The 25,310-nt window shown below is 43.6% G+C and overlaps 1 protein-coding gene across 5 annotated transcripts in view; it reads right to left on the bottom strand.

The window, feature by feature from the left end:
- LOC109936498 (collagen alpha-1(XV) chain-like) overlaps positions 1 to 25,310 on the bottom strand; it is a 224,713-nt gene that overhangs the window by 114,223 nt on the left and 85,180 nt on the right. For all 5 annotated transcript variants that reach the window (XM_048595698.1, XM_048595699.1, XM_048595697.1 and 2 more), the window contains exons 6-8: positions 17,492 to 17,678; positions 12,977 to 13,080; positions 9,989 to 10,015 (exon numbers count right to left, since the gene is read on the bottom strand). In XM_048595698.1, coding sequence (XP_048451655.1) covers positions 9,989 to 10,015; positions 12,977 to 13,080; positions 17,492 to 17,678 — 318 coding nt within the window. The remainder of the gene's footprint in view (positions 1 to 9,988; positions 10,016 to 12,976; positions 13,081 to 17,491; positions 17,679 to 25,310) is intronic.

Below are 25,310 nucleotides of genomic sequence, written 5' to 3'. Positions count from 1 at the left end.
AAGCTGACATTTCGGGCCTAGACCCTATTGTCTCTGTCACAGCTCAATTCATTTTTCTTTTCTTTTAAACCTTAAAAATCATCACTTATATTTGACTGAATGTATCCCCATACTTCAGTCTGAGATTAATTACAACTCTGTTGAAAGACTTCTTAACATTTCCGAGCTTGATACATTCTTCTCTTTCAAATGACTCCCAGCTCAGTCTACGTCAGCCTGGAAAGGTCTCTCCCTAAACCTTTTGGGTAGTTCTCTATGAACTCCAGGTAATTCTGTCTTCATTAAAATTATGGGTATTGTAGTTTTCCCCATAAAAGCCAATAGTCAACTACAAACACAGAGATAAATCCTCTAAGATTTTGGAGTAGATCTGGAGTAAATCCTCATGCAAACCCAGAACTCCAAGGACCTAAATGTGCAGAAAATGCCAGAAGAATACATTTAAACAAATTTCAGTTTCATCACAACAGGCAATTTACAAAAGCCTGGCTTTGAAGTATCATTCCTGGCGAGTAAGCATTGAGACACTGCTAAGAGCATACTGTTTCATTATGGACTGGTGGTTAGTGCCATTACACCATGATCTCCCCATTCTCTTTCGCACTGGCATTTCCCTAAGTGTTGGCAGGAACCAGGCTGGGAGCCTGTGAGTGACCTAATCTAGTCCCGACGCAGGAAAATGGGCCAAATCATAATAGGCTGGAGGGGAAGGCCTAGGTCCAAAATAATTACTCCACCCTAAGAGGGGGTGGATTCACTCATTTGTCCAACATTAGTTTTCAATGACCTTTCCGTCTTCATTTCCAGCCAAAAATACTTTCTCTTGACATATCATGCCACTGTAAGGTTTTACAATCACTATGATTATTTCCTTATGTTTTAATCTTTACAAGTTATGTATTTGTTTGAAACAAATTCTGACGGGAATTGTAGAATGGGGACTGGCTTGGTTTCTAGTGTCACAATGTTTTGATACCACAGCAGGTTAACTAAGTATTACCTTGGTTATCCTGAAGGTTTGTTGTGAACAACAAAGACCTTTTTTATTTCCAAGCTCTGGAAACCAGGGTTTCCCCATCCTTTTGCTTCTGCAGCTGCTTCCTCCCAATATTATAACAATTCTACAGACCCCGTAACAGAAATCAAGTTTACCGTTACAGGGTCTTTTCCCCAGGGCATTGGAGTCCAAAACCAGATGGCATAGGTTTAAGGCGAGAGGGGAAAGATTTAAAAGGGACATTAGGGGCAACTTTTTCATGCAGAGGGTGGTGCGTGTATGGAATGAACTGCCAGAGGAGGTGGAGACTGGTACAATTGTAACATTTAAAAGGCATCTGGATGGGTATATGAATAGGAAGGGTTTAGAGGGATATGGGCCGAATGCTGGCAAATGGGACGAGATTAATTTAGGATATCTGGTTGGTGTGGACCAAATTGGACGAAAAGGTTTGTTTCTGTGCCATACATCTCTATGACTCTAAGTAAACATACAGATTTAATGAGATAACAAGGTGCAGAGCTGGATGAACACAACAGGCCAAGCAGCATCATAGGAGCAGGAAAGCTGACGTTTCAGGCCAAGCCCTTCTTCAGAAATGGGGGAGGGGAAGGGAGTTCTGAAATAAATAGGGAGAGAGGGGGAGGCGGATAGAAGATGGATAGAGGAGAAGATAGGTGGAGAGGAAACAGACAGGTCAAAGAGGCAGGGATGGAGCTAGTAAAGGTGAGTGTAGGTGGGGAGTTAGGGAGGGGATAGGTCATTCCAGGGAGGACGGACAGGTCAAGGGGCCGGGATGAGGTTAGTAGGTAGGAGATGGGGGTGTGGCTTGAGGTGGGAGGAGGGGATAGGTGGGAGGAAGGACAGGTTAGGGAGGCAGGGACAAGCTGGAACAAAAACAAAGTTGCTGGAAAAGCTCAGCAGATCTGGTAGTATCTGTGAAGGAGAAAACAGAGTTAACATTTCGGGTCCGGTGACCCTTCCTCAGAACAAGCTGGGCTGGTTTTGGGATGCGGTTGGGGGAGGGGAGATTTTGAATCTTGTGAAGTCCACATTGATACTATTGGGCTGCAGGGTTCCCAAGCGAAATATGAGGTGCTGTTCCTGCAACCTTCAGGTGGCATCGTTGTGGCACTGCAGGAGGCCCAGTATGGACATGTCATCTAAGGAATGGGTGGGGGAGTTGAAATGGTTCGCGACTGGGAGGTGCAGTTGTTTATTGCGAACCGAGCATAGGTGTTCCGCAAAGCGGTCCCCAAGCCTCCGCTTGGTTTCCCCGATGTAGAGGAGGCCACAACGGGAACAGCAGATACAGTATACCACATTAGCAGATGTGCAGGTAACATCTGCTTGATGTGGAAGGTCTTCTTGGGGCCTGGGATGGGGGTGAGGGGGGAGGTGTAGGGGCAGGTGTGGCACTTCCTGCGGCTGCAGGGAAAAGTGCCGGGTGTGGTGGGGCTGGTGGGGAGTGTGGAGCGGACAAGGGAGTTACGGAGAGAGTGGTCCCTCCGGAAAGCAGATAAGGGTGGGGAGGGAAAAATGTCTTTGGTGGTGGGGTCGGATTGCAGATGGCGGAAGTGTTGGAGGATGATGCGTTGGATCCGGAGGTTGGTGGGGTGATACGTGAGGACGAGGGGGATCCTGTTTTGGCTCATATTGCAGGGAGCGGGTGTGAGGGATGAGTTGCGGGAAATGTGGGAGGCACGGTCGTGGGCGTTCTCGACCACTGATGGGGGGAAGTTGCGGTCCTTGAAAAACGAGGACATCTGAGATGTTCGGAAGTGGAATGCCTCATCCTGGGAGCAGATGCGGTGGAGGCGAAAGATTTGGGAATAGGGGATGGCATTTTTGCAGGAAGGTGGGTGGGAGGAGGTGTGTTCTAGGTAGCTGTGGGAGTCGGTGGGCTTGAGATGGATATTGGTTTCTAGGTGGTTGCCAGAGATGGAAACAGAGAGGTCCAGGAAGGAACGAGAGGTATCAGAGATGGTCCAGGTGAACTTAAGGTTGGGGTGGAAGGTGTTGGTGAAGTGGATGAACTGTTCGAGCTCCTTGTGGGAGCACGAGGCGACGCCGATACAGTCATCCATGTAACGGAGGAAGAGGTGGGGTTTAGGGCCAGTGTAGCTACGGAAGAGGGATTGTTCCACGTAACCTACAAAGAGGCAGGCATAGCTTGGTACCCATGGCCACCCCCTTTGTCTGTGGGAAGTGGGAGGAATTGAAAGAGAAGTTGTTGAGGGTGAGGACGAGTTCGGCTAAGCAGATGAGGGTGTCAGTGGAGGGGGACTGGTCGGGCCTGCAGGACAGGAAGAAGCGGAGGGCCGTTAGGCCATCTGCATGGGGAATGCAGGTGTCTAGGGACTGGACGTCCATGGTAAAGATGAGGTGTTGGGGACCGGGGAATTGGAAGTTCTGGAGGAGGTGGAGGGCGTGGGTGGTGTCACAGACATAGGTAGGGAGTTCCTGGACCAAAGGGGGAGAAAATGGAGTCGAGGTAGGTGGAGATAAGTTCGGTGGGGCAGGAGCAGGCGGAGACAATGGGTCGACCAGGGCAGTCAGGTTTGTGGATTTTGGGAAGGAGATAGAAGCGGGCGGTGCAGCGTTGGGGAACGATGAGGTTGGAGGCTGTGGGTGGGAGGTCACCTGAGGTGATGAGATTGTGGATGATTTGGGAGATGATGGTTTGGTGGTCAGGGGTGGGGTCATGATCAAGGGGGCAGTAGGAGGAGGTGTCGGAGAGTTGGCGCCTGGTCTCGGCGATGTAGAGGTCAGTGCGCCATACTACAACTGCGCCTCCCTTGTCCGCGGGTTTTATGGTGAGGTTGGGATTGGAGTGGAGGGAGTGGAGGGCTGCACATTCTGCGGGGGAGAGGTTGGAGTGGGTGAGAGGGGTGGAGAGGTTGAGGTGATTGATGTCACAACGGCAGTTGGAGATGAAGAGGTCGAGGGAGGGTAGGAGGCCTTGGGGTGGTGTCCCGGAGGAGGGGGTGTGTTGGAGGCCGGAGAAGGGGTCAGTAGAGGGAGGGTTAGGCTCACGGTTAAAGAAGTAAGCGTGGAGGTTGAGGTGGTGGAAAAACTGTTCAACGTCCAAGCATGAGCGGTATTTGTTGATGTTTGGGTGGAGGGGGACAAAGGTGAGCCCTTTACCGAGGACTGACTATTCATCCTCAGTAAGGGGGAGGTCTGGGGGGGATGGTGAAGACTCGGCAGGGCTGGGGGCTACTGTCTCCACTGGAGCTGCTGGCTGTGGAGGTGGTGGGCGGAGCGGCATCGGCGGTGGGTGGAGCGATGTCAGCGGTGGGCGGAGCAGAGTCTGTCGGTAAGTCCTGGATGTTGGTTGCGGCAGCAACAGCGGTGTCAGCAGGTGCATCCTCGATGTCTGTGGAGTTGGCCTCGGAAACGGAGGTGGTGGCATCAGCAGCGGTGTCGATAGATTTAATACTATCTTTACCTTGATTACATCAAGTGGAACAAAATGCAGCACCAAACCTTGTACTAAAATATGGGCCAAAACCAGCTTAACACAAACACGCTGGATCACAGAATACTCTGGAAAATAGTCACTCTTACATAGCACCGAATGCATTTAAGGTGATGCGTGCAAAGGTATGGTTGCCTTTGTGATAGAGCATAAAGGTTGGTGTGGGCTCCAGCATGGTCAATATTTAACACGTCCCTGACATCCACACGTCAACATCACTGACTTGATTGCTCCCAGCATGCCACTGCATCATTTTCCAATGTGTTGTCTGATTGAACAATGTTATTGTCTCTCAAAGGAAAACATCAGATATTTCAACCCCTCCTTTTTCTCCTAAGTAAGCTCAGAACCTTTCTTAAACAAGGTTAATTCATGTTTAAAACTGCTTTAGAGTCATTTTAATGGCAATATTATTCTACTTCCTCTCAGTATCTGTTCTAGGTATGTTACCTTTAATCTTCTACACAGTTAGCCAAGAGCAGGGCGAATGGGTTTGGTGTCTCTTGCTGGTGTCATGATGGTGTTTTGTCCCCTCCCACATCTGACACAACAGGCAGTGAGGCCACAGATGATGACAGTGAATGACAGAAGGAACAATGTGCAAAGCATGCTGGTCCCCCTGTGTGGCTCAGCTTCACCTGTGCCCTGTGTTTAGAGATCCAGGTTATCGTGACATGCTAACATCGGAAGGAGGCAGTCTGAATTCAGAATGTTGAGCCTTTGCAAATGGCCCCAAGTTGGTGACCAGGACATTGCAAACAGATTTTCAGGCACAATAAGGAACAAAGTAATTTTCTAGTTATTCTATTGCAATGTTTTGAATGTTTATTTAAATCATATCCTCAGCAAAACCTGCTGTGAATACTTTATTTCTTGGAATAAATTTTTATCGCATAACATTAAATATTGAAACGTTTCCTCAATAGAGGCTTCTTCAACATCCTGGACCTGATTTGCTTGAACAATGAGTTGCAACTTGAAATATTAGAGTTCAACAACAAAATACACTGCTGTAGGCTTGGTATTTCCTTAAGTCCCAATTACTTATGCCGATTAATGTGATTTTGACTTAAAGGATGTTGTGTTGAGGTGAGGACACATCTCTGAGGCAGTCAGCACGAAGTGTTTACCTTCCTATGGTCCATACTGAGCGGTTTGAGTCAGAAATCCCAAAGCTTTGTTTCAGTACTGTCAGGAAGACAGGAGCACAGGTCTGGTGCTATAGGGTAAGTTGCTGGAGCGGGAGGTTAAGGAGGTGACTTTAACACTGAGTTGAGCCTGAAATTTATCCTGGTGTGGGCAAGGTAAACATAGATAGGAGGATGCCACAACGGGGAGTGGGAACGTGGATGAGTTGCCAATGGGCCTCTGCTGGCCTCGCACAAATGTGATCCCTACTTCCCCAACCCTAAATGGGAGTGTGTGGATATTCAATGCCTGGTAATGGACTGGGTCAGAATGTGCATGATGCATGACACCATTCCTGATGTATCTACACCACATGTGCAATGGGTCATGTGGATAGCTCACCACTACTTTCCCAAAGGCAATGTGGGATGGCTAACAAATACTGGTCTAATCAGTGACATCCACATTCCACGAAAGGAAGCAAAATGCACAATTCTGACATCAGGATCACAAAACTGTGTCAGGTCACATTTGGTATAGGTCTCCCGATTAGTGAGCTGGAAACATCATTCCACCTGCATCTAGAAGCAGCCGCACACAAAGCTGTACCATTACCAATAAAACCGAATGATGTATGACTGTATCAGTAATAAGGGGTACAGTAGCAGAAGCTCAAAGCAGGAATTAGGGGTTAAATTGGTACAAATGCTTCTCCACATGTCTGTGAGAGTTGTCTTGATCTTACATCTGGAAAGTACAGCAATCCTGGAATTAAGCCTTTGCCCCATTTAACGTAACCTGACAAGAATTCACTCAGTGTATGAAACTAACAGTTTACTTCCATCCTTTGTCAAACGCGACTTATAAAAGACCATTGCTATCAGACTCAAATGTAACACAGATTTTTTTTGTCAGAACGTTTTAGTTCCAATAAACATCCGTTTGCAATTGTGTCCCTACTATTCATATCTACTCTACAAAATGGTCCTGATTCTCAAATGAACTGATGATCCAAAGTTATGCAGGGAAGTAAGCTGTGAGGAGGACATACAGAGGCAGCAAAAAGGATTAAGACAGATTAAGTGAGTGACCAAGAAGTTGGCAGAGGGAATATAGAGTGGAGAAATGGACAGGTGTCCAATTTGATATGAAAAAAATGAAAAGGTGGAATCTTTCAATAAAGGGAGACTGGGAAACATTGTTATTCAAAGGAATCTGAATTTGTACATGAATCACAAAATGTAGGAACAGCAGTATCATTACAAATGCAAATAACATGTTAGCTTTGTTATAAAGAAATTGATACGTGAGAATTAAGTCTTATTGCTGCTGTGTAAAGCATTGATGAGGCAACGTTTGATGTAGTATGCCAATTTTAGTCTCCTTATACAAGGATGAGGGGACTCTGTTGTCTGTGATTCCTTTTCTCTCTCACCCAATGTCCTCCAGTGAGTCTTTCCCCTCAGCTCCACAACTGAAGTTGTTGGAGAGTTCTGACAGCATTACTGACACCAACAGGTCTCAGCAAGTCGCCATTACATATGGGTGAATCTTGATGATAAGTCTCATTCTGTCTCTTTAGTTGATGCCCCTTTCTCCAGGCATCATTGGCATGGCACACCATTCATGCCCAGCCATAAGGTTTCATTTAACAGGATACGGTTGCCCATGTTGAAGCCTACTAGGGCCCATCTCCATTGTTCTGTTGCAGCACCTGACAGCAGAGGGTGTGGATAAACAACAGGGAGAATCAACCTCTCATTAAATTCATACAGGATGTAATTAAAGCAGAGGATTTCACTGTACCTGCCTGCAGATAATTATTAATGCTGTCAGGCAGATCTTTTGAGCTTCCATGTAGCTTGAACATGCATTAGCAATTCTACTTTTCTACCTTCACCAACGCTACATTTTATTCATCAAACGGAGTTATTAATAAAAAGGGAGCTTGATCGGTTTGTGTTTCAGGCTGCAGGGGCTTGGGAGCAGGGTAAACAGAACAAGAGCAGTGCCCTTTCTGCATTTTAATGAACTGCGAGACTCTACCGTTGTGTTTGCAAGTCAAACTGAGCCTTAGGCTCTTCTATATGCACGCCTTCTATTGTCCCCGGAGTACCAATGCATCTGATCAAACTGCCTCACTTTGAATAGCACTGTGTGATGTCCATGAAGAATTATTGATCAAGTAGAATGAAAACTGTTTCCTTCAATTGCTTGGATATCCTTCCTTCTTTGAATAAGGATAAGCGATGAAAATAATTAGGGACTGACGTTTTTTTTCAATAAAGTACATTTTTGAAACAAAATTAGCAAAGAGCTAAATGACCAGATTGCCAGTTTTAGAGGTGCTGGATGAAGGATAAATATTAGCCAGCACATTGGAGAAAATCCTCTGCTCCTCTCTGGATTCTGCCAGGGGAACTTTTACTTCCAGTTCAGAGGGCAGTCAGGGCCTCAGTTAATGATGCTTCCAAAAGCTGGTACTTCTAAGGACTGCACTCTGTCAGTAATGAAGTGTCAGCCTGATTTTGTGCTCAAGTCTCAGGATGGGATTTGAACACACCACTTGAATGAGAGATGAAAGCACCACCACTGAGCCAGAGGCACCAAAGAAAGACATGACACGGTGAGGTACAGACAATGTTTTGGAGAAACTGAGTTCTAATATCTACGGACTGACTTCCAACAACTTTGAAGCCTTGAGTTTTGAGAAAACGCTAGTGCCAATTTCTTTGATCATCTGGAAAGAGTAAAGTACAGTGAGAAAAATGCAGGAGTATCTGTAATTTTGTGATGGAATGAAGTTTTACTGTGTGTGCCTCTTTGACTGCAGAGTAAAAGATAATAATTTATAGACTTGTTTCCACCAGGGGGAGCTCCAGTTACTTTAAGGTCATACCGAGAAACTAAGATCCTCCAGCAAGACAATGCTGATATTGTGGCACAGTATTCAGTATGGATTTTGATGTGTGATGCTTTTTAGTTTTAGAACATTAACATCATCAAGAAAAAGAATTCTGAACAGAATGAGAACATGTTAAACTTCAGTGCATCAATGTCTGCAGTAATGTCCATTTCATCCAGGGTGAGGCAGTAGAAAGCCAGAGCATTGTTTGCACTGCTGCTTTGGAGTCATGTGCTTGGGGCAGTTGGGGATCTATGTTGGAGGGATTAGATCCTGGATGCTGGAACTAAAAGGGGGTGAATCCAAAGCATCATCCATAATAAAACAAAGAACTGCAAACACAGGGGATCTGAAATGCACAGAACCTAGAAAGTGAGATTCTGCACTGCAGTGCAAGTTTGTCTGATCTGTCGAGTAATTTCTATGGAGCCTCTGTTATGTGATGCATTCTGAAATTCACAGTGAGGGTTTGAAAAGTAAACATGTTAAGGAGAGAACTGTAATTGAGACAGAAAATACACCAGAGAAAATCTCTCCAAAGATGCTGCCAGAGTTTCTCCAACAATTTCTGTTTTTGTTTGTACTGTTATTCATCCATTGCCCTCAATGTTAGAGGAAACACCAATGTTAGAGGTAAGACCCTTTCAGGATGTCCCTAAACACTCTGTAGTCCACGAAACAGTTTTAAAGTGTGGTCACTGTTTCAAAGCAGGTAAAAGCTGCAATTAATAAGCAACAAATTCCCACAAACAGGAGCTAACAGCTCATCTTTTCCGGTGATTCTCATTGGGGCCAGTAAACTGGGAGACCTTCTTTGCCTTTATCTTAAATAATGCCATGAGATTTTTGACATTCACCTGAGAGGGTAGATGGGGTTTGGGCTAATCATCCTTTCAAACAAAATTGGAAATTCAAATAAAGCTTGTACTCGATTTTTGATCCTGCGATTTCTCTGCAGATTAGAGATTAATGTGCAGGGCGAAAAAGAAACGGAGGCTTGGCACCCCTACTGGTGAATCAGGCACAGTACGAGCAGTCAGCAGGGAAAGGTGCACAAGACTGAACACAACAAGGTGACAGGCATTCACAGAATTAAAAATGTGCGTTAGACGTGTTTACCGCTGGGAACAGATTGTTTCATACAAAGGTAGATATTTTGCAACATTTGGGGGTGGTAGCACCCACTCAATTTGGGACAGTAAAATCCAGGCCATTAGCTCTGTTTCTCTCCCCACAGATGGTGCTTGAGTTGGCAGTATTTTCTGTTTTAATTAACATGTTAATCTTTTTAATATGTTTGTTTTTCAAATCCTCACTGTGCATTTCACAATGCACAATGTAACAGGTGCTGTGCAGAAATTGCCGAGCAGATTTTATAAACCGCACTCTAATGGAGATTCTCACTTGCTGGTAGCATGTACCACAGCTTTAACTGTCTCATGTTTAACTACTTTAATAAATATGTATGACCACGTACCTTACTTCCTGGATCACCTTTATCACCCTAAACAAGAAGAAAACAACTTGTGTCAGCTGTAAAATCCCATATCAGCACAGTCAATGTGTACATAACTACATGACCTACACAACCTGTAATGATTGTCAGTGGCAGGGGTCCAACAACAAAAATAAGGCCTAAAAGTATGTAGAGAGACCCTTGCAGAGCAAGACAATCTTACAATGAGTTCTTCATACACAAGAGACGCTCATATAGAGAGACCACTGTATGCAGGGAGATCTTGTAGAATGATACCCTCATACTGAGACACCCTCAGACAGAGATCCTTTCCAGCAAGGCCCCTACACTGTGACCCCTACACTGTAGTACAGAGAAAGACCTTTGACCTTCATATACAGAAGCCATCATATAACCAGCCTCTTGTAGAGGGAGATACTTGTACAGGGATACAAATACCATGGTCCTTAGACAAAGAACCCTCATTCAGTAAGGAGGAGACTCTCATATAGTGAGCACCTCCTACAAAAAGACCCTTACACTAGGACATTTGTACAGAGAAATCCTCATTCAGAAAGACCCTTGTACAGAAAAGCCCTTGTACACAGGAACTTCATGCAAGGAAATATCCCTGCAATGCTTTGATTATCTGAACATTTATTTAAGAAAAACATTGTATTGTGTGGTCCTGATATGTGTTAAATGGTTGAGGCCCACCTCAGGTACCCTGAGGAAATCACAACTTTGTTTATCTATAAAACACTATTCAATTGGCATAGTTCAATCTCCAAGTGATTTGTTTTTTGTCATTAAATCCTTCCCAGTTATGCCTTCAACTCCTTATTTAATGTTTGAGAGTCAGCTAGTGTTCCACAATGTATTTCAGTTGCATCTCCCAACGCTGATGGAATTTGGATTTCCAATATCTGAAATCTGTTGCATTATCTCTAGACCATTGCTGTATTCGAACTAATAACATTCCAAACAATTTCTACACAATCTGCAAATACCTCATCAGCTGAGTCACTCTTTGACAGAAAATGGAATATGTCCATTTCGCTGCAGTTCCTCAACATAATGGGTTTCCTCCTACTCCTCTTTAGATTTGTCCTGTTCTGTACACCTTCAGTTTTATTTCAGTGTTTTCATAAAGGGCCAACAAGGGGTGAACATTAATATCAATCTGGCAAATGACACCTACACCCTGAAAAATGTTAAAGAAATGTTTAGATTCGCTTTGAAGAGGATTAAGCTGATTCATTATGGATGACTATTAATGCCCTCAAGACAAGCCCGAATAGGTGGAAAATGCTGTCTAGCTAAGTGATACATACACACCCTGGCAATGTGTACTGAGTAACAACAGCATCGTGACTGCTTTTTCTTAGAATTTAACATTCTCAAGTATTTGTTCAGTTTCTTCTGCCAAAATAACATCTATTAACACATTGCTTCTTACTTCATTAGCAAAAAGATGAACAAATTAATAAATCAGAACATATCTGTACATGCTGTTTCAGCTACATAAACAAATTATTGTGGAAAACAGCATTAGTCTGAGTACATGCCAATGCACAGCTTGTTTTTATTAAAGTTTGAGTTTTCATTGCGTAAGAATGAATCCCATTTTATTCTGACGTTCAGAAAAAATTAATAACATTCATACATGGGTTCAAATGAAATTCAGGATAAACAGAGTCTTGAAAATATCCTGTTTACACAATAACAGATGTGAAACACTTATGCAAAACCATGCCATGCCACTCAAAAAAAATCAAACATGGTTGAAGAAGGAAATGGGAAATGAACATTCGCATGTAGAGTGTGGGATGCTGATTGAGTTAAATGTGGTCAGGGAAGGTGAAGATATGATCATTACAAATAGCTGCAATGAGGGGAAGTATGTGGAATCTGCACTGCTAGTCTGGTGGGCATGGGAACAGCAGTAAAGTTGGGTGGGAAAATATATCAAAGGATATTCAAAGAGATTTTGAAAAATGAAAGAACATTAATTGTCAAAAAGGAATTAAATTTGAAAAGAAAAAGAGTCAGGTCAGCGCAGATAAGCTGGACTGAAGGGTCTGTTTCCGTGCTGTATGACTTTGTAAAAGAATCTGGGGAAAGGTAATAGGCTGAGACAAATGAGCTTCCTTGCTCACTGTAATTTAAAAATCTATATGCTAACCAACAGCTCAGTTCTAAAAGTTGCTGGGAGGTAAATTAAAATTGTCATGTGAACTTGGCTTGTCTGGTACAACAGACACAAACTTCGCTGATGTAGCAGATCCAGAATATTAAAGTATAATGGAATGGAGCTGGTTTTATCCTTTCTTGCTATTGGAAAGCAAAGCTCTAATCAAACCACTTTGGTAGCAGAATTGGTATTGGGAAATCAATATCACGCAATATAGCTGAGGTCAATCTAGTCTCAAGGATTAGTTTCGTTCATTTAAAGAGGATTTTTCAGATTTTTGTCCTTTAATTAGCTTGGGTTCTCTTCTCCCAGCAAATGTTGTAATTGTGGGTAGCAGATATATTCTAATGCATTAGTTAGTACAATGGTATGGGATAGGTGATTGGACAATTGATCTTTTCCTGTTAATTGTACTCATATGGCCTAACCCTGAGAACTTCGACCTGTCACCAGAAGGAATGAAAAATTTCTAATTGCCAATCACAACACGGAATGTCTCCTTAATTTGTAACCAGATTTGGAGCAATGCACTTTTTTTTATCAATTGGGTTTACTTCTCTTGCACCAATGAGCCACGTTACATTTCTAGTAAACACACATTAACAACATGACCAACATAGCTGATAGTCCTATTTAAAAAGCATGCAAATGGAATTTAGGCCTCATTTCTGGTCATTTGGAGTTCAGAAGAAGGCACTGTGGCTCCGAGTAATTTCAAAAATTCTCAGTTTCCAAGATGAGTCAGGCTCTCTCCTGCCCATGAGTTATAAGCTTTAAGCAAAATTGTCTCACTGATCCTCAAGTCAACAACTTACCTTTGCACCTTTCTCGCTGTAAAGGACTTCACTTCCAGATCCAGTTTCTCCTTTAGGTCCTGGCAGGCTATCATCATCCTTTGCACCTCTTAGGGCAGGAGACCCTAGAGACAAGAGCAATTCAATAAAAACGTGCTTCAGGTTATCTAAAAAAAAATGCTTCCTTCTGATGTGATGGTGTTTTTGCAAATTAACTTTTGTTCCAAAGTCATGAGCAAAGTAATTCCCTACTGAAACTTGTTCTACAACTGCTTTTGCCAGTAACATGACAGCAATATGTAACACAGAATTGGAACAGGCTGTAGGAACAGTTACTTTCTTCAGCATGTTTCAGTTTCAAAGATTCCCTTCTTCTGTTCTGGAGCTGCCAGACTCTGTAATGAGCACTCGTGACAACATTCATGTTGGTCATCTGATTCCACCAGCACTAGAGTCCTGATGCCTCACAAGTTTGGTTGCCACTGTTATACCAAAGTTAAGTTAGCTTCAGTGCTATGGACCAACAAACTCCCAGGATGTGAAAATGAGACAGTTCATATTCATTGCAAATAAGGTCGTACAGGAGATGGAAAATGAAAGGAGACAAAGAGAAAAGAAGATGACTCCACAAAGTGTGCTCTAATCAGGGCATTTTATCATCCCAGCATCAGTTCTACGACTTGTACTCCACTGGTTTGATTCTGTATTTCAGCATCCTATCGTCTTTGTTGTTTGTTACTCTCTGTTGGGCTCAATTTCAGTTTGTGTAGCTTACTCCTGGGGCTGGCAGTGTTACTGGGCAGTGGGTAGTCTTTTGCTGTCTTCCTGTGCAGTCTGCGACAGAAGATATCTGTCTTCAGTAGAAAACCCAGTGGTCCATTGGGGTCTGTCCCTTAGTTAACAGGTGTCAATATTGACAGTCCTTGATGGCAACACTGGGAAGGACAAGAAGTGGTGAATAGAAGACGGGAACATTGAAGAGGGACAGAGAAACCTCTGGATGGGGCTGCATCCTTAACTGGAGTTCAGAGTGGTTCTATTTTCAGCTACATCTTCAGTGGAAGTATTTCTCATGAGTAGGTCAAGGTGAGTTCCAGACTGTACTGTTCACCTGGGTTAGAGGAGCTCGGCTGGACCAAGCCTGAATTGGATGATCCCTGACGTTGATGTGATCCTCGAGCTCTGAGCTGGCCTTAACCGCGCCCCCCCCCCCCCCCCCCCCCCCCGCCCCCCCCCCCCCTCCGCCGGCCTCAGCCCCCCCCCAACCCCCCACTCCCTGTGCTGGCCTAGGAAACATCCCCGCTCCCTGTGATGGCCTCAGCAACACTCTGCCCCCTCCCCCCTCACTGTACCGGCCTCAGATTATGAGTTTAATTTTGATCATGATTGTCACAAAAACCCATCTGGTTCACTAATGTCCTATAGGGCAGGAAACTGCCATCCTTACCTGGTCTGGCCTACATGTGACTCCAGGCCCACAGCAATGTGGTTGACTCTCAGATGCCCTCTGGACAATTAGGGGAATAGGCAATAATACTGGCCTGGCCAGTGGTGTTCACATCCCATAAGTGAATAAAAAAAGTTTTTTTTAAACTAAATTAATCCAGTCATGATGTGCATTAATGGTCCATAACTACATTGAAAATGCCCGCTCCAACTGACCAGAAGTAACGTTCTTTTCTCTATGTAAAGCTAACACATAAACGACAACCTAGAAACTGATTTAAAAATTCAAAAGTGAGAATTAGCTGGAGATGAAAGCAGACATATGCTCCTCTTTCCATTATGACAGAACAAAAATGCACAATAGGATACAGAGATGGAAATGTGGAACAGACACTAAGAGCAAAATCCGCTCAACTTGTCTGGTTATTTAAACTAAGTTCACAGCTTGCACTTGACCACATCGACGTTAAACATGGGCAAATGCAATCCACCAGCCATAAAACCTATTCCAAACTTGAATCCTGAAAGCACTAAGTAAACTGAAAAATAAAACTTTACAGGGTGACTCCCACCTACAAGCTATCCTCACTGCAGATACTCACCACTCCTGCAGGAGATTTTGCAATCATGTATTTTTTAAAGACTGCAATACTTCAATACATCACCAGAGGTAGTGTTTCCCCTTTGGTTGCAGGCAGTGAAACAATTAGATCAATTTCCTCCGAGCTCGGTTGTTTATTGCTGAATGCAAAATCTGCCATGGTCCAGCACACATGGGAACCATTTGAGAAAAAAAAAGCTTTTAAATTTCCCTTGATACATTTCAGAGTTGTTAGTAGTAACGACTTGATTAGTTCAACTGACAAATGGAGTTATCATAAAAACTGAGTAAGTTAACACCAACCTCCAACTTGCCATTTATGAGAAATCTGATATTAACTAGTTGAAAATTACTTATAAAAAGTAATTACACAAAAAAAGTCCATTCTCGACTTTTTAAAATCTTCCTGTTAGCCCCCAAAGAACCACAGCTTTATTATTAGAAACAAAAACAGAACTGAGTTCTGAGGAATGGTCACTGGACCCGAAATATTAATTCTGATTTTTTTTTTCACAGATGCTGCCAGACCTGCTGAGCTTTTCCAGCAACTTCTGTTTTTGTTCCTGATTTACAGCATCCGCTTTTTGCTTAATTATTAGAGCTCCTTAATGAATGCAAATAGTAAATCATAGAATCCCTACAGCGAGGAAGCAGGCCATTCATCCCATCGAATCCACGCCAACCCTCTAAAGAGCATCCCACCCAGACCCACCTCCCTCACTCTATTTTCCATGGATAGTTCACCTAGCCTGCACATCCCTGGACACCATAGGCAATTTAGCATAGCCAATCCACCTAGCCCGCACATCCTTGGGAGGAAACCAAAGCACCCACATGAAACCCATGCAGAGAATGTGCAAACTCCACACAGGCAGTCACCCGAAGGTAGAATCGAACCTGGGTCCCTGGCGCTGTGAGGCAGCAGTGCTAACCAATGAGCCACCCCTATGAATGGGTGAGTGGAGTTGTTGTGGGTTGAGGGGTGGGAAGTGGTGCTGAATGTGGGCTGGCTTCTAACGTATTTCTTTAATCTGGCGTGCTACGACCAGGCACTGGGAGAGGTTTCTCAATTCCATGTGGTTCCAGGCAGAGTTCCTCAAATTGTTAAAGCACCTGGTTGCGGACGGGATAAGCTAGCTCCTTATTCAGCCACCCCTTGAATGGCCACAACAAGGTTAATTTAAAAGGCCTCCTTCCCTTCTAGATACCTCTCTCCAGGACCCAAATGAACACATGTTTAAAAAGGAGCCATTTTAACCAGGTTTTCTTGAGTTCAGAAAGAGGCTAAGCTTCTCGGTTAGTGAATGCAAGAAAATAAAAGTAACATCTCACACATACATGCAGACTAGAAATAAGAGATAAGACTAAGAGTTAAACGTTTAAAAAAAAAGGATCTTGCTCTGAGTTGTCAGCGAAGTGGGGCCACAGCTTCTCTATTGGTTAGGCCCAGAAATGCTGGCCCAGGTTCAGGAGGAGATGAACAATAAAATCTGACTGCAGAAGCTGGAACTTCCCAGTTGTATTTGTGCCCAAGTCAGACAGTTCCACGAGGCTCTGCAGTGAGTACTGAAAAGTTTATGTAGCGATCAGAGCCAAGCCCCTAACCAATACCTCAGCTTGATGATCGCCTAGATAGGATAGGGAGAGCAGTCTTCACTACCAAGGTAGACTTACTCAGGAGATACTGGCAGGTTGCCTTGACTGTGTGCAGGAAGGAAATCTCTACCTTCATAACTCCAGATGGGTTATACCAGTGTCAAGTCATGATATTTGGATTCCAATATATCAGGCCACCTTTCAATGGCTGATGAATCAGATAGTAACAAGCTGTACACTGTACCTAGCCAACCTCTTGCTGTACAGTGAGATTTTCAAAATGTATTAAGAACAGCTGGAAACCTTCTTCTGGAAAATACAGTCAACTGGTCAATCTTATAAAGAGCCATTTTGCTAAGGCCCAAGTGACCTATCCAGGACCCATAATGCGTCAAGGATATGTGCTGAAACTGGAAGTGGGAGATGCTATAGGGAAGGAGTAGGTAATTAATGAGGTGAGTTTGGTAAGATAGGGTGAGAGAACTCATTTGGCCTTGTGGTGAATAACCCTCCAAAACATTTTATGCAACTCATACTTAGACAAAAAAAAATCAGCTCCACGTTGCTTTTTCAAAAACAAACTTGAACTGAGTGCTGAAAGTTGTTTGCATTAAAATTCTAGATTCTTTCTACACTGCTTAAGCCATGTTCAATAGAATTATGGCAATAAATATCAGGTCAACATAGAGTTTTCAGAGTTTCACTTGCAGCCCAATAGTGGGGCAGTGAGGATCACTGAGGGAAGACATTGTTGGTGCTGGTTCACAGAATCAGAGGTGTGCCCAGTAGTGTATTATAAAAGCGAAAGGAGTGTTGGGACTATTGCAAAGATTATGAAAAAAAATAGAAGCATCTGTTTTGGAATCAAGGCCATAAAATGAAAAGTACTGTACCGGTTGTTACTTTTACTCCAATGTCTGCTCTCTCTTGATAAGGTGGCATCTCTCCAGAAGTGCCCAATGTAGTCACATCCTGGGCCATAGTTTCTTGCTGTCCTGAGGAACCCTCGATCTCTTCAGTGACTGATGTTTCAGTGGGGGGCTCTTTGACTGGCTCACTGTGTAAATGCTGATCGATGACCTCAAAAGACCAGAAGTACATCAAAGTCAATGGACAACAATCTGCATTAATCTCGGTAACTGACAAATGGCAATAGACAGATAAATGGGGGGGTGGGGTGGAGTAAGCAATGGGATGCATTAGGTGGGACTACCAAAGGTACGATTGAAAAGTGGTTTTGGAGATGACCGTTAAAGGAGAAAGGAAGCAGTGAGCCTGAGAGAAGTGGCTAGGACTATCTAGAGAGTGCGGCACAATCTGCTGATTGGCTCCTCCAACAATGTGAAGGGGAGTGGCAGACACGTTAAAACAGGGATTCAGTTAATGTGGACGATCTGGCTGAAGGAGACTGAGGAAATGGTGTGGGGATTTGATGTCTAAGATAAAGAGTTTAAACTGAAAACACCAGGGAACGGGGGAACATTACAGAGTTGAATCATTCTCTAATATTCCTGACCTTTAGATTGAAATTAGGGAAAGTTTACTTTGTGTTGAACTTTGTAAAACTGTTTCAATCATGAAAATCAGAGACCACTTACAATCAACACTAAGTACCTGGGGAAAACCATTATCTCTCTATGTTGAACTTACTTTAAAGCAACCTTCAGATAGTATTAAGACTTATTTTAATATTTATTCCCCATTAATAAATGCCAGGAGTATATTTTATAAAGGCAACACAGCATTTATATGCAGCCTGAGAACTGACCAGGTTTTTAGCTGACCAGGCACTGTGGTCTCCATCACAAGTTCACCAGACATCAGGAAGTTCATTCCTGACTGGCTGGTCATCAAAGGTCTTTGGTATTGATTTATGTCATTCATGAAGGGGCTAATGTTAGAGAACTGGCCAATAAAGCAACACCTTTTCAATGATATGGAGAAAAGGAACCGTGGAATGTTGCAAAGAATTGGAAATTGGAATTTCTGGAAACAGACTTGAAGTCAATTGGCAAGAGTGTGAGGCAGGTCAGGATCACTGCGGATCCTGGTGGGATGTCTGTGAGGCAGGTCAGTTTCACTATGGATCCCAGCAGGATGTCTATGAGACAGGTCAGGATCACTATGGATCCCAGCAGGATGTCTGTGAGGCAGATCAGGATCACTATGGATCCCAGCAGTATGTCTGTGAGGCAGGTCAGGAACACAGAAGCCATAAAAGGAGAACAAAACAAAAGCAAACTGACTTCCTGGAGAAACTGTGAGCTGACTGGCTGATAAATATTGCAGCTTTTTTTTCCCTTACTTTGTAGATGATGAGCTTGCAATTTTTTAAAATGTTTTTTGGTAATAATGGCTAAATAATGCATTTTAATTAATTTCTACATATTTAATTCATAGCTGAAGAAAAGTAACTGGCGAATGTTTATGGAATCATAGAATCCCTACAGTGTGGAAAGAGGCCATTCAGGCCATCGAGACTTCAACGACCCTCTGAAAAGCATCTCTCACCCAGACCCACTCCCCTGCACTATACCTGTAACCCTACATTTTCCACGGCTAATCCACCAAGCCTGCACATCCCTGGACACTACTGGGCAATTTAGCATGGCCAATCTATTTAAATAGTATGTTTTACGATTGAATAAATAGAGAAATGGCAGCGCAGCTCCCCACCCCTGCAATGTGCATTGTGTTCCATGTAGGAAGTAACAGACATGTCCTAGGTAAATAGATGTGCAGGTAACATTGCCTGCTGCCACAGCCCAAGCTCCAACTTTCAGAAATTGATCAGCACCTGGGGTGTCACTGCTGCATGTCTGAGCGACTGAGGGCTTTGTGGACAAAACAAGCCTTTCCTTGGGAAGGTGTAGGTAACTACCAAACATTTAAGAAGAAATAGGGAATCAGTGCTTGTGTCCCCTGGATTCATCTCACTTTTCAATTCTGAACACTCAGGACCAGAAATTGGCCATAAAGCCCTTTGAACCCATTCTGCCAAGCGGTCAGACCATAGCTCAACTTCGCTTTGAGTCTATTTAACCCGCCTCTCTCCATATCTTTGATAGAAACCTACGGTAAGAACCTATGGTTGAGTTCACAATCTTGGACTCCCTGTAGAAAAGTGACACTCCGAGAAATCGTGATGACCTTGTAGCTCTGTTTGTCACTCATGAAATAGCTTTTCTGGAGTGTTCGAAAACCTTTTAAGAAAGTGACACACTTAACATTTTAATCCAGATTGCAACTTGCTTTGTGGCTAAAAATATTATTACAGTACATTTAGTAATGCATTCTTTTGAATTTATAGAAAAAGTTGCCACATCAACCAGTGATGGCTACTTACTGAAAAGAATGATGTACTGAATAACAATGAAAATTTGATGACATTTGCTTGCTTACAAATTCCACGTTTTAAATGCAGAAGCTGCTTTGTTTGGAATCAAAAGTTCCATGGGAAAAGTAACTGAAGGTATCTTGAGGGCAGTAATGTACAATCATTTGCTTAAAACGACAATAATTAAAAGCCAGAAGAACTCATGCCAGCTGAGCAGAATGCAAAGTATCATCCGATCTTGGCAATTGTGGATTTCCTTGTACTTTGTCACTGCAAGTCACTAATCTCAATTCCCCACTCTCATAGCTACAACCAAAACTTCTTTTCCCCTGCTACATTAATGCATACTCATCAGCTAATTCAATACAATAAAAGTCCTCTTTTGTAATCACAATCTTTTCATTCCGTACATATTCTTTTAAATATATATATTGGCCGCATTTAAACTTCCACTGACACTGCAAATTTTTGTTTGCACAAGAGATTTAAAGTGAGAGAAAAAAGTGGGACAGGGCAACCAGCTTTAACTACTTTCTAAGTTAGCTACCAATTAGAAGCCTTCCAGGCATATGACCATCGGACCAGCCAAGTCATATGGTATGATGATGGGGTGATTGGCTAATTACAAAGACCTCACTGTAGCTGGACCCCATGCTTTATACACAGCCAGCTTTGTTTTGTCATTGCGAATGCAGGCAATATTCTTGATAAAGACAAGTTACTTCAGTTTCAGTCGACGAGTAAAACTCGTTGGGATGGTGAAATCTTTGTGATGAGAATCTGTAGAGGGACATTTGTTGGAATTACCTCTCTGAACAGTAGATTTCCTCCATTTATTATAGAAGTAATCCCACAGTGTATCTTTGCATTTTCAGGCTGAAAGGCAGCAGACACAAACCATTTGTTTACCTGACTCACAAAGAAATGAAAGCCGAATACAGCAGGTGCTGAAAACTTGAAAGGAATATAGAAACTGCTGGAAATACTCAGCAGGTCTGGCAGTGTGTACGAGAAGAACTCACCCCTGGTGAGTTTGTGAAGCAGGGGAGGGAGGGAAACCACAAATTCCTCAGGTGGCTGACCCCACCCAAACCAGTCCACAATTTTCTGGGAGGAGAAGGGACATGGTTCCTAAAAGGAAATTGCATCACCTAATTGAGGCTGGTAAGTGGCCGCAATTATAGGCCACTTAAGAACCACTTCCCTGCAGTGAGGCAGCAGGAAGAATCGGAGGATGGGAGAGGAAAGCCTGACATTTTGCCCTGCTCGAGTCTCCAGCAGGAAAAGCTATGGCGGTGCCGCCATCCCCTTTCTGGATTGGGCAATCTGCCCAAGGACTGCCCACACCACCAGCGTGTACCCTGCACACACCGCTCCCCACCACCCCCCCCACTGACCCTGGTCCTCTCACATTCTCTTCTGAACCTGATGGGGCCACAGACAGCGGGCCAATCAGATTGATGGAGACGGCGGACATCTTTCCATCTTTTATTCTATTTTCTTTTACAGCATTGACACAGATGGTCCACAGGTCTGCCGCGTGTTAGATACACATTTCATTATGATCCACAAGGTGGCAAAATCCTTCAGTTGAAACCCCAAAGATTCTAGTCTGCAAGATGCTTCTCAGCAAAATGTGTTGGGTAAAACGATTGAGCATCACTCTTAAAAGGATTTTTCTAGCAATTCTAAAGTAAAGAAATTCCCATTGATTAACGCGTAAAATATTTTCCCTATCACTTGTACAGGTGAACGTTTGAAACAACTTTGAACTTTGAGGGCGATGTTTTCTGAGTACCACAGTTGAAATGAATTTGCTTCTGGATCTACCCCTTTGCCTCTCCACTGTCACCCAGGGGACTGATCTGCCCCTCTGAGCTATCTAAAAAAGCCAGAGGCATTTGCAATGGTTACTGGTTTTGCTAGCAAAAGGTCACCTCTGATATCCCACGAGGATCTAACCATGGCTCCCACATACTTATCATCTCCATGCTGCCCCTCAGCAACATCTTCTAAAAGCACAGTGTTAGTTTTCACAGGTACACTGACAACAACTCGACCCGACCACCACCTCGCTCAGCTCACCCTTTTTTTCCTTAATTATCTGTGATGGATGAGCAGTAATTAAACATTGGGAAAACTGAAACCTTTGTTTTTGGCTTCAACTCCAGACTCTGTTCTCCAGCTACTGTCTCCATCCCTTTCCTTGGCAACAGTCTGAGAGTAAACTATTCTGCTCATTACAATGGTGTCACATTTTACTGAAAGATGAGTTTCAGATGTCATATTGATGCCATTGCTAAGACCACCTGCTTCCACCTCTGTAATATCACTTGACTTTGCCCCAATTAGTTGCTGAAACTCTGACTCCTTCATTACCTTGAAGCTTGACTATTCTTGACATTTGACTAAACTTGAGGTGACTTGAAACTGGAGCAGGACAGTTGCCATGATTTGAGCAGAATGGCAAGTGCTGAATGGCTGGAGTATTTGAGGAGAGAGTGTTTGGGCATTTGTGTGGCCTGGTAGGTTGCTGGCTTCCTATTCTACTAAAGGGACAGCAAACTCAGTCATGGCTACCATTTACCTTTCAGAATCACCTTCCATCACCAGGTACCTCCACCAGGCTGCACCCAGTGCTACGTATGTGGACAACAAACCAACCTCTGGGTTAATTCAGGCATTCCCTTCAAAAAATGATGTGGTATCATTGATGCAACACAGTGCAGGGTCAGTAGCTGGAACTGATCTGGCTTCTCTGTTTGGGATTGAAAATCCAGACCATTTTATTCGGACAAGTGCGGAGAGAAATCAGCAAGATTTGTAGGACATGATCACTTTGTGGTGACTCCTCTGTTGACATGAACACATGTGGATGTTGGTTGAGGGCAGGGTGAAGAATGACTACCTTGAAGAAATACCGAAGTGTTATTTCAGACCCTCAAACTTAACCTCAATAACAGGAGATGGAAGCATGACAGAGGGAAAATATACTCAAAGTGGAATCTTCCCACATGATAGAAAAACCACCACAGAGTTCTCAGGGATGGGAAAAGTAGACAAATATTTAAGTTATGGCCTCAATTCATTTAATGCCAAAGGAGGCAACACCTCGGTGAGATGGTTTGCTGCGCAGGGATTTATTTTTCTTCTGTAAAATGTATCAGATTATTCTAAGAGCCAGGGCCTAGTAATCTCCGGCATGATTAATTTTGAGTGTTTTATCCAACAAGTGTAACTAGTTTGTGTAGGCAGCTAAGTCATGAAGGAAACTATTTCTGCTGTGCATGTTATGTTTTTAATTATATCTGAGGAGGAGTTTAATTCTTCTCCCTTTCAGTTTCTCCCCAGTATAAGGACAGGCACAATATGATACACACTGACACACTTGTTGGTTAAAACACTAAGAAAGTTCTGAGAGCACTATCCTATGCTTTCAGACACATCACATGATGAGCAAAAGGCACCTGAAGACGTGTTACAAGACAGTCTACAACGCTATGCATTAAGGATGCTTTCATGGTGCAGTTACCCACTGCTATCAGTAGCTGCGTTTAGGGTTCCAGCCAATTAGTATGTGTTCACTCATCAAAGTCTTCCAGATCTGGGAGCTGAAAATTTCTACCCAAAGGAAAGAAATGAACAGGCCAAGATACTTTATTAACTAACTTTGAGGCTCTTTATTAACTGTTTATTAACTAACTTTGAGGCTTATACCCGCTTTCTTCTTGATGGTGAGAAAATATGCACAGTCTCAGGATGCCCCAAGCTGCTTCGCAGCTGGTGGTGCACTTTTGAAATGTAGTCACTGGGAAAAGACAGGAAATTCAGCAGCCAATTTGTGCACAGCAGGCTCCCACAAACAGCAACATGATATTGAACATTATGTCAGATGAAGGCTAACCATTGCCCAGAACATCAGGGGGAATCACTAAGTGATAGACACTGCTAAGTGATCCCACAGCCAACGGATCAAGCTGAAGCTCTGCAGTTCTGCCACATCCAGTCATGGATGGCAATGGGCAATTAGGCCATTTGCTGGAGAAGGAGGCTCCTCTAATCTCTACCTTCAATGATGGAAGAGCCCAGCACATCAGCGCAAAAGATAAGGCTGAAGCATTCGCAGCAATCTTCAGCCAGAAGTGCTAAATGGATGATCCATCTCAGCCTCCTCCAGTGGTCCCCAGTATTACAGATACCAGCCTTCAGCCAATTCGATTCACTCCACGTCACATCAAGAAACAGTTGGAGACACTGGATACTGCAAAGTCTATGGGCCCTGACAACATTCCGGCAATAGTACTGAAGACTTGTGCTCCAGAACTTGCCACTCCCCTAGCCAAGCTGTTCCAGTACAGTTACAACACTGGTGTCTACCTGACAATGTGGAAAATTGTTCAAGTATGTCCTGTACACAAAAAGCACGACAAATCCAGCCCGGCCAATTACCGCCCCATCATTCGGCTCTTGATCATTAATAAAGTGATGGATGGGTCATCAACTGTGCTATCAAGCAGCAACTACTTAGCAATAACCTGCTCAGTGATGCCCAGTTTGGGTCCCGCCAGGGCCACTCAGCTCATTACAGCCTTGGTTCAAACATGGACAAAAGAGCTGAATTCCAGAGGTGAGCGGAGAGTGACAGCCCTTCATGTCAAGGCTGTATTCGACCAGGTGTGACATCAAGGAGCCCTAGCAAAACAAGTCAATGAGAATCAGAAGAGCACTCTCCTCTGCTTGGTGTCATATGTAACACAAAGAAAAATGGGTGTAGTTGTTGGACATCAGTCATCTCAGTTCCAGGACATCTCTGCAGGAGTTCCTCAGGGTAGTGCCTTGGGCCCAACCATCTTCAGCTGCTTCATCAATGACCTTCCCTCCATCATAAGGTCAGAAGTTGAGATCTTTCGCTGATGATTGCACAATGTTCAGCACAATTCACAACTCCTCAGATACTGAAGCAGTCCATGTTCAAATGCAGCAAGACGTGGACAATATCCAGGCTTGAGCTGACAAGTGGCAAGCGATATTCACATCATAAGTCTCAGGCAATGACAATCTCCAATAAGACAGAATCTAAACATCATTCCTTGACATTCAGTGGCATTACTATCACTGAATCCACCACTATCAACATCTTGGGAATTATCATTGACAAGAAACTGAACTGGACTAGCATTATAAGTACAGTGACTACAGGAGTATGTCAGAGGCTAGGAATACTGCAGTGAGAAACCTACCTTCTGACTCCCCAGAGCCTGTCTATCATCTACAAGACACAAGTCAGGAGTGTGATAGGCTACTCCAACTAGCCTGGATGTGTGTAACTCCATAAAGACTTGGCATCAAGTCCACAAACATTCATTCTTGAACCA

This window comes from Rhincodon typus, chromosome 4, assembly GCF_021869965.1.
Source record: "Rhincodon typus isolate 14 chromosome 4, sRhiTyp1.1, whole genome shotgun sequence".
NCBI lineage: Eukaryota > Metazoa > Chordata > Chondrichthyes > Orectolobiformes > Rhincodontidae > Rhincodon > Rhincodon typus.
This window is presented reverse-complemented; position numbering and strand designations above follow the sequence as displayed.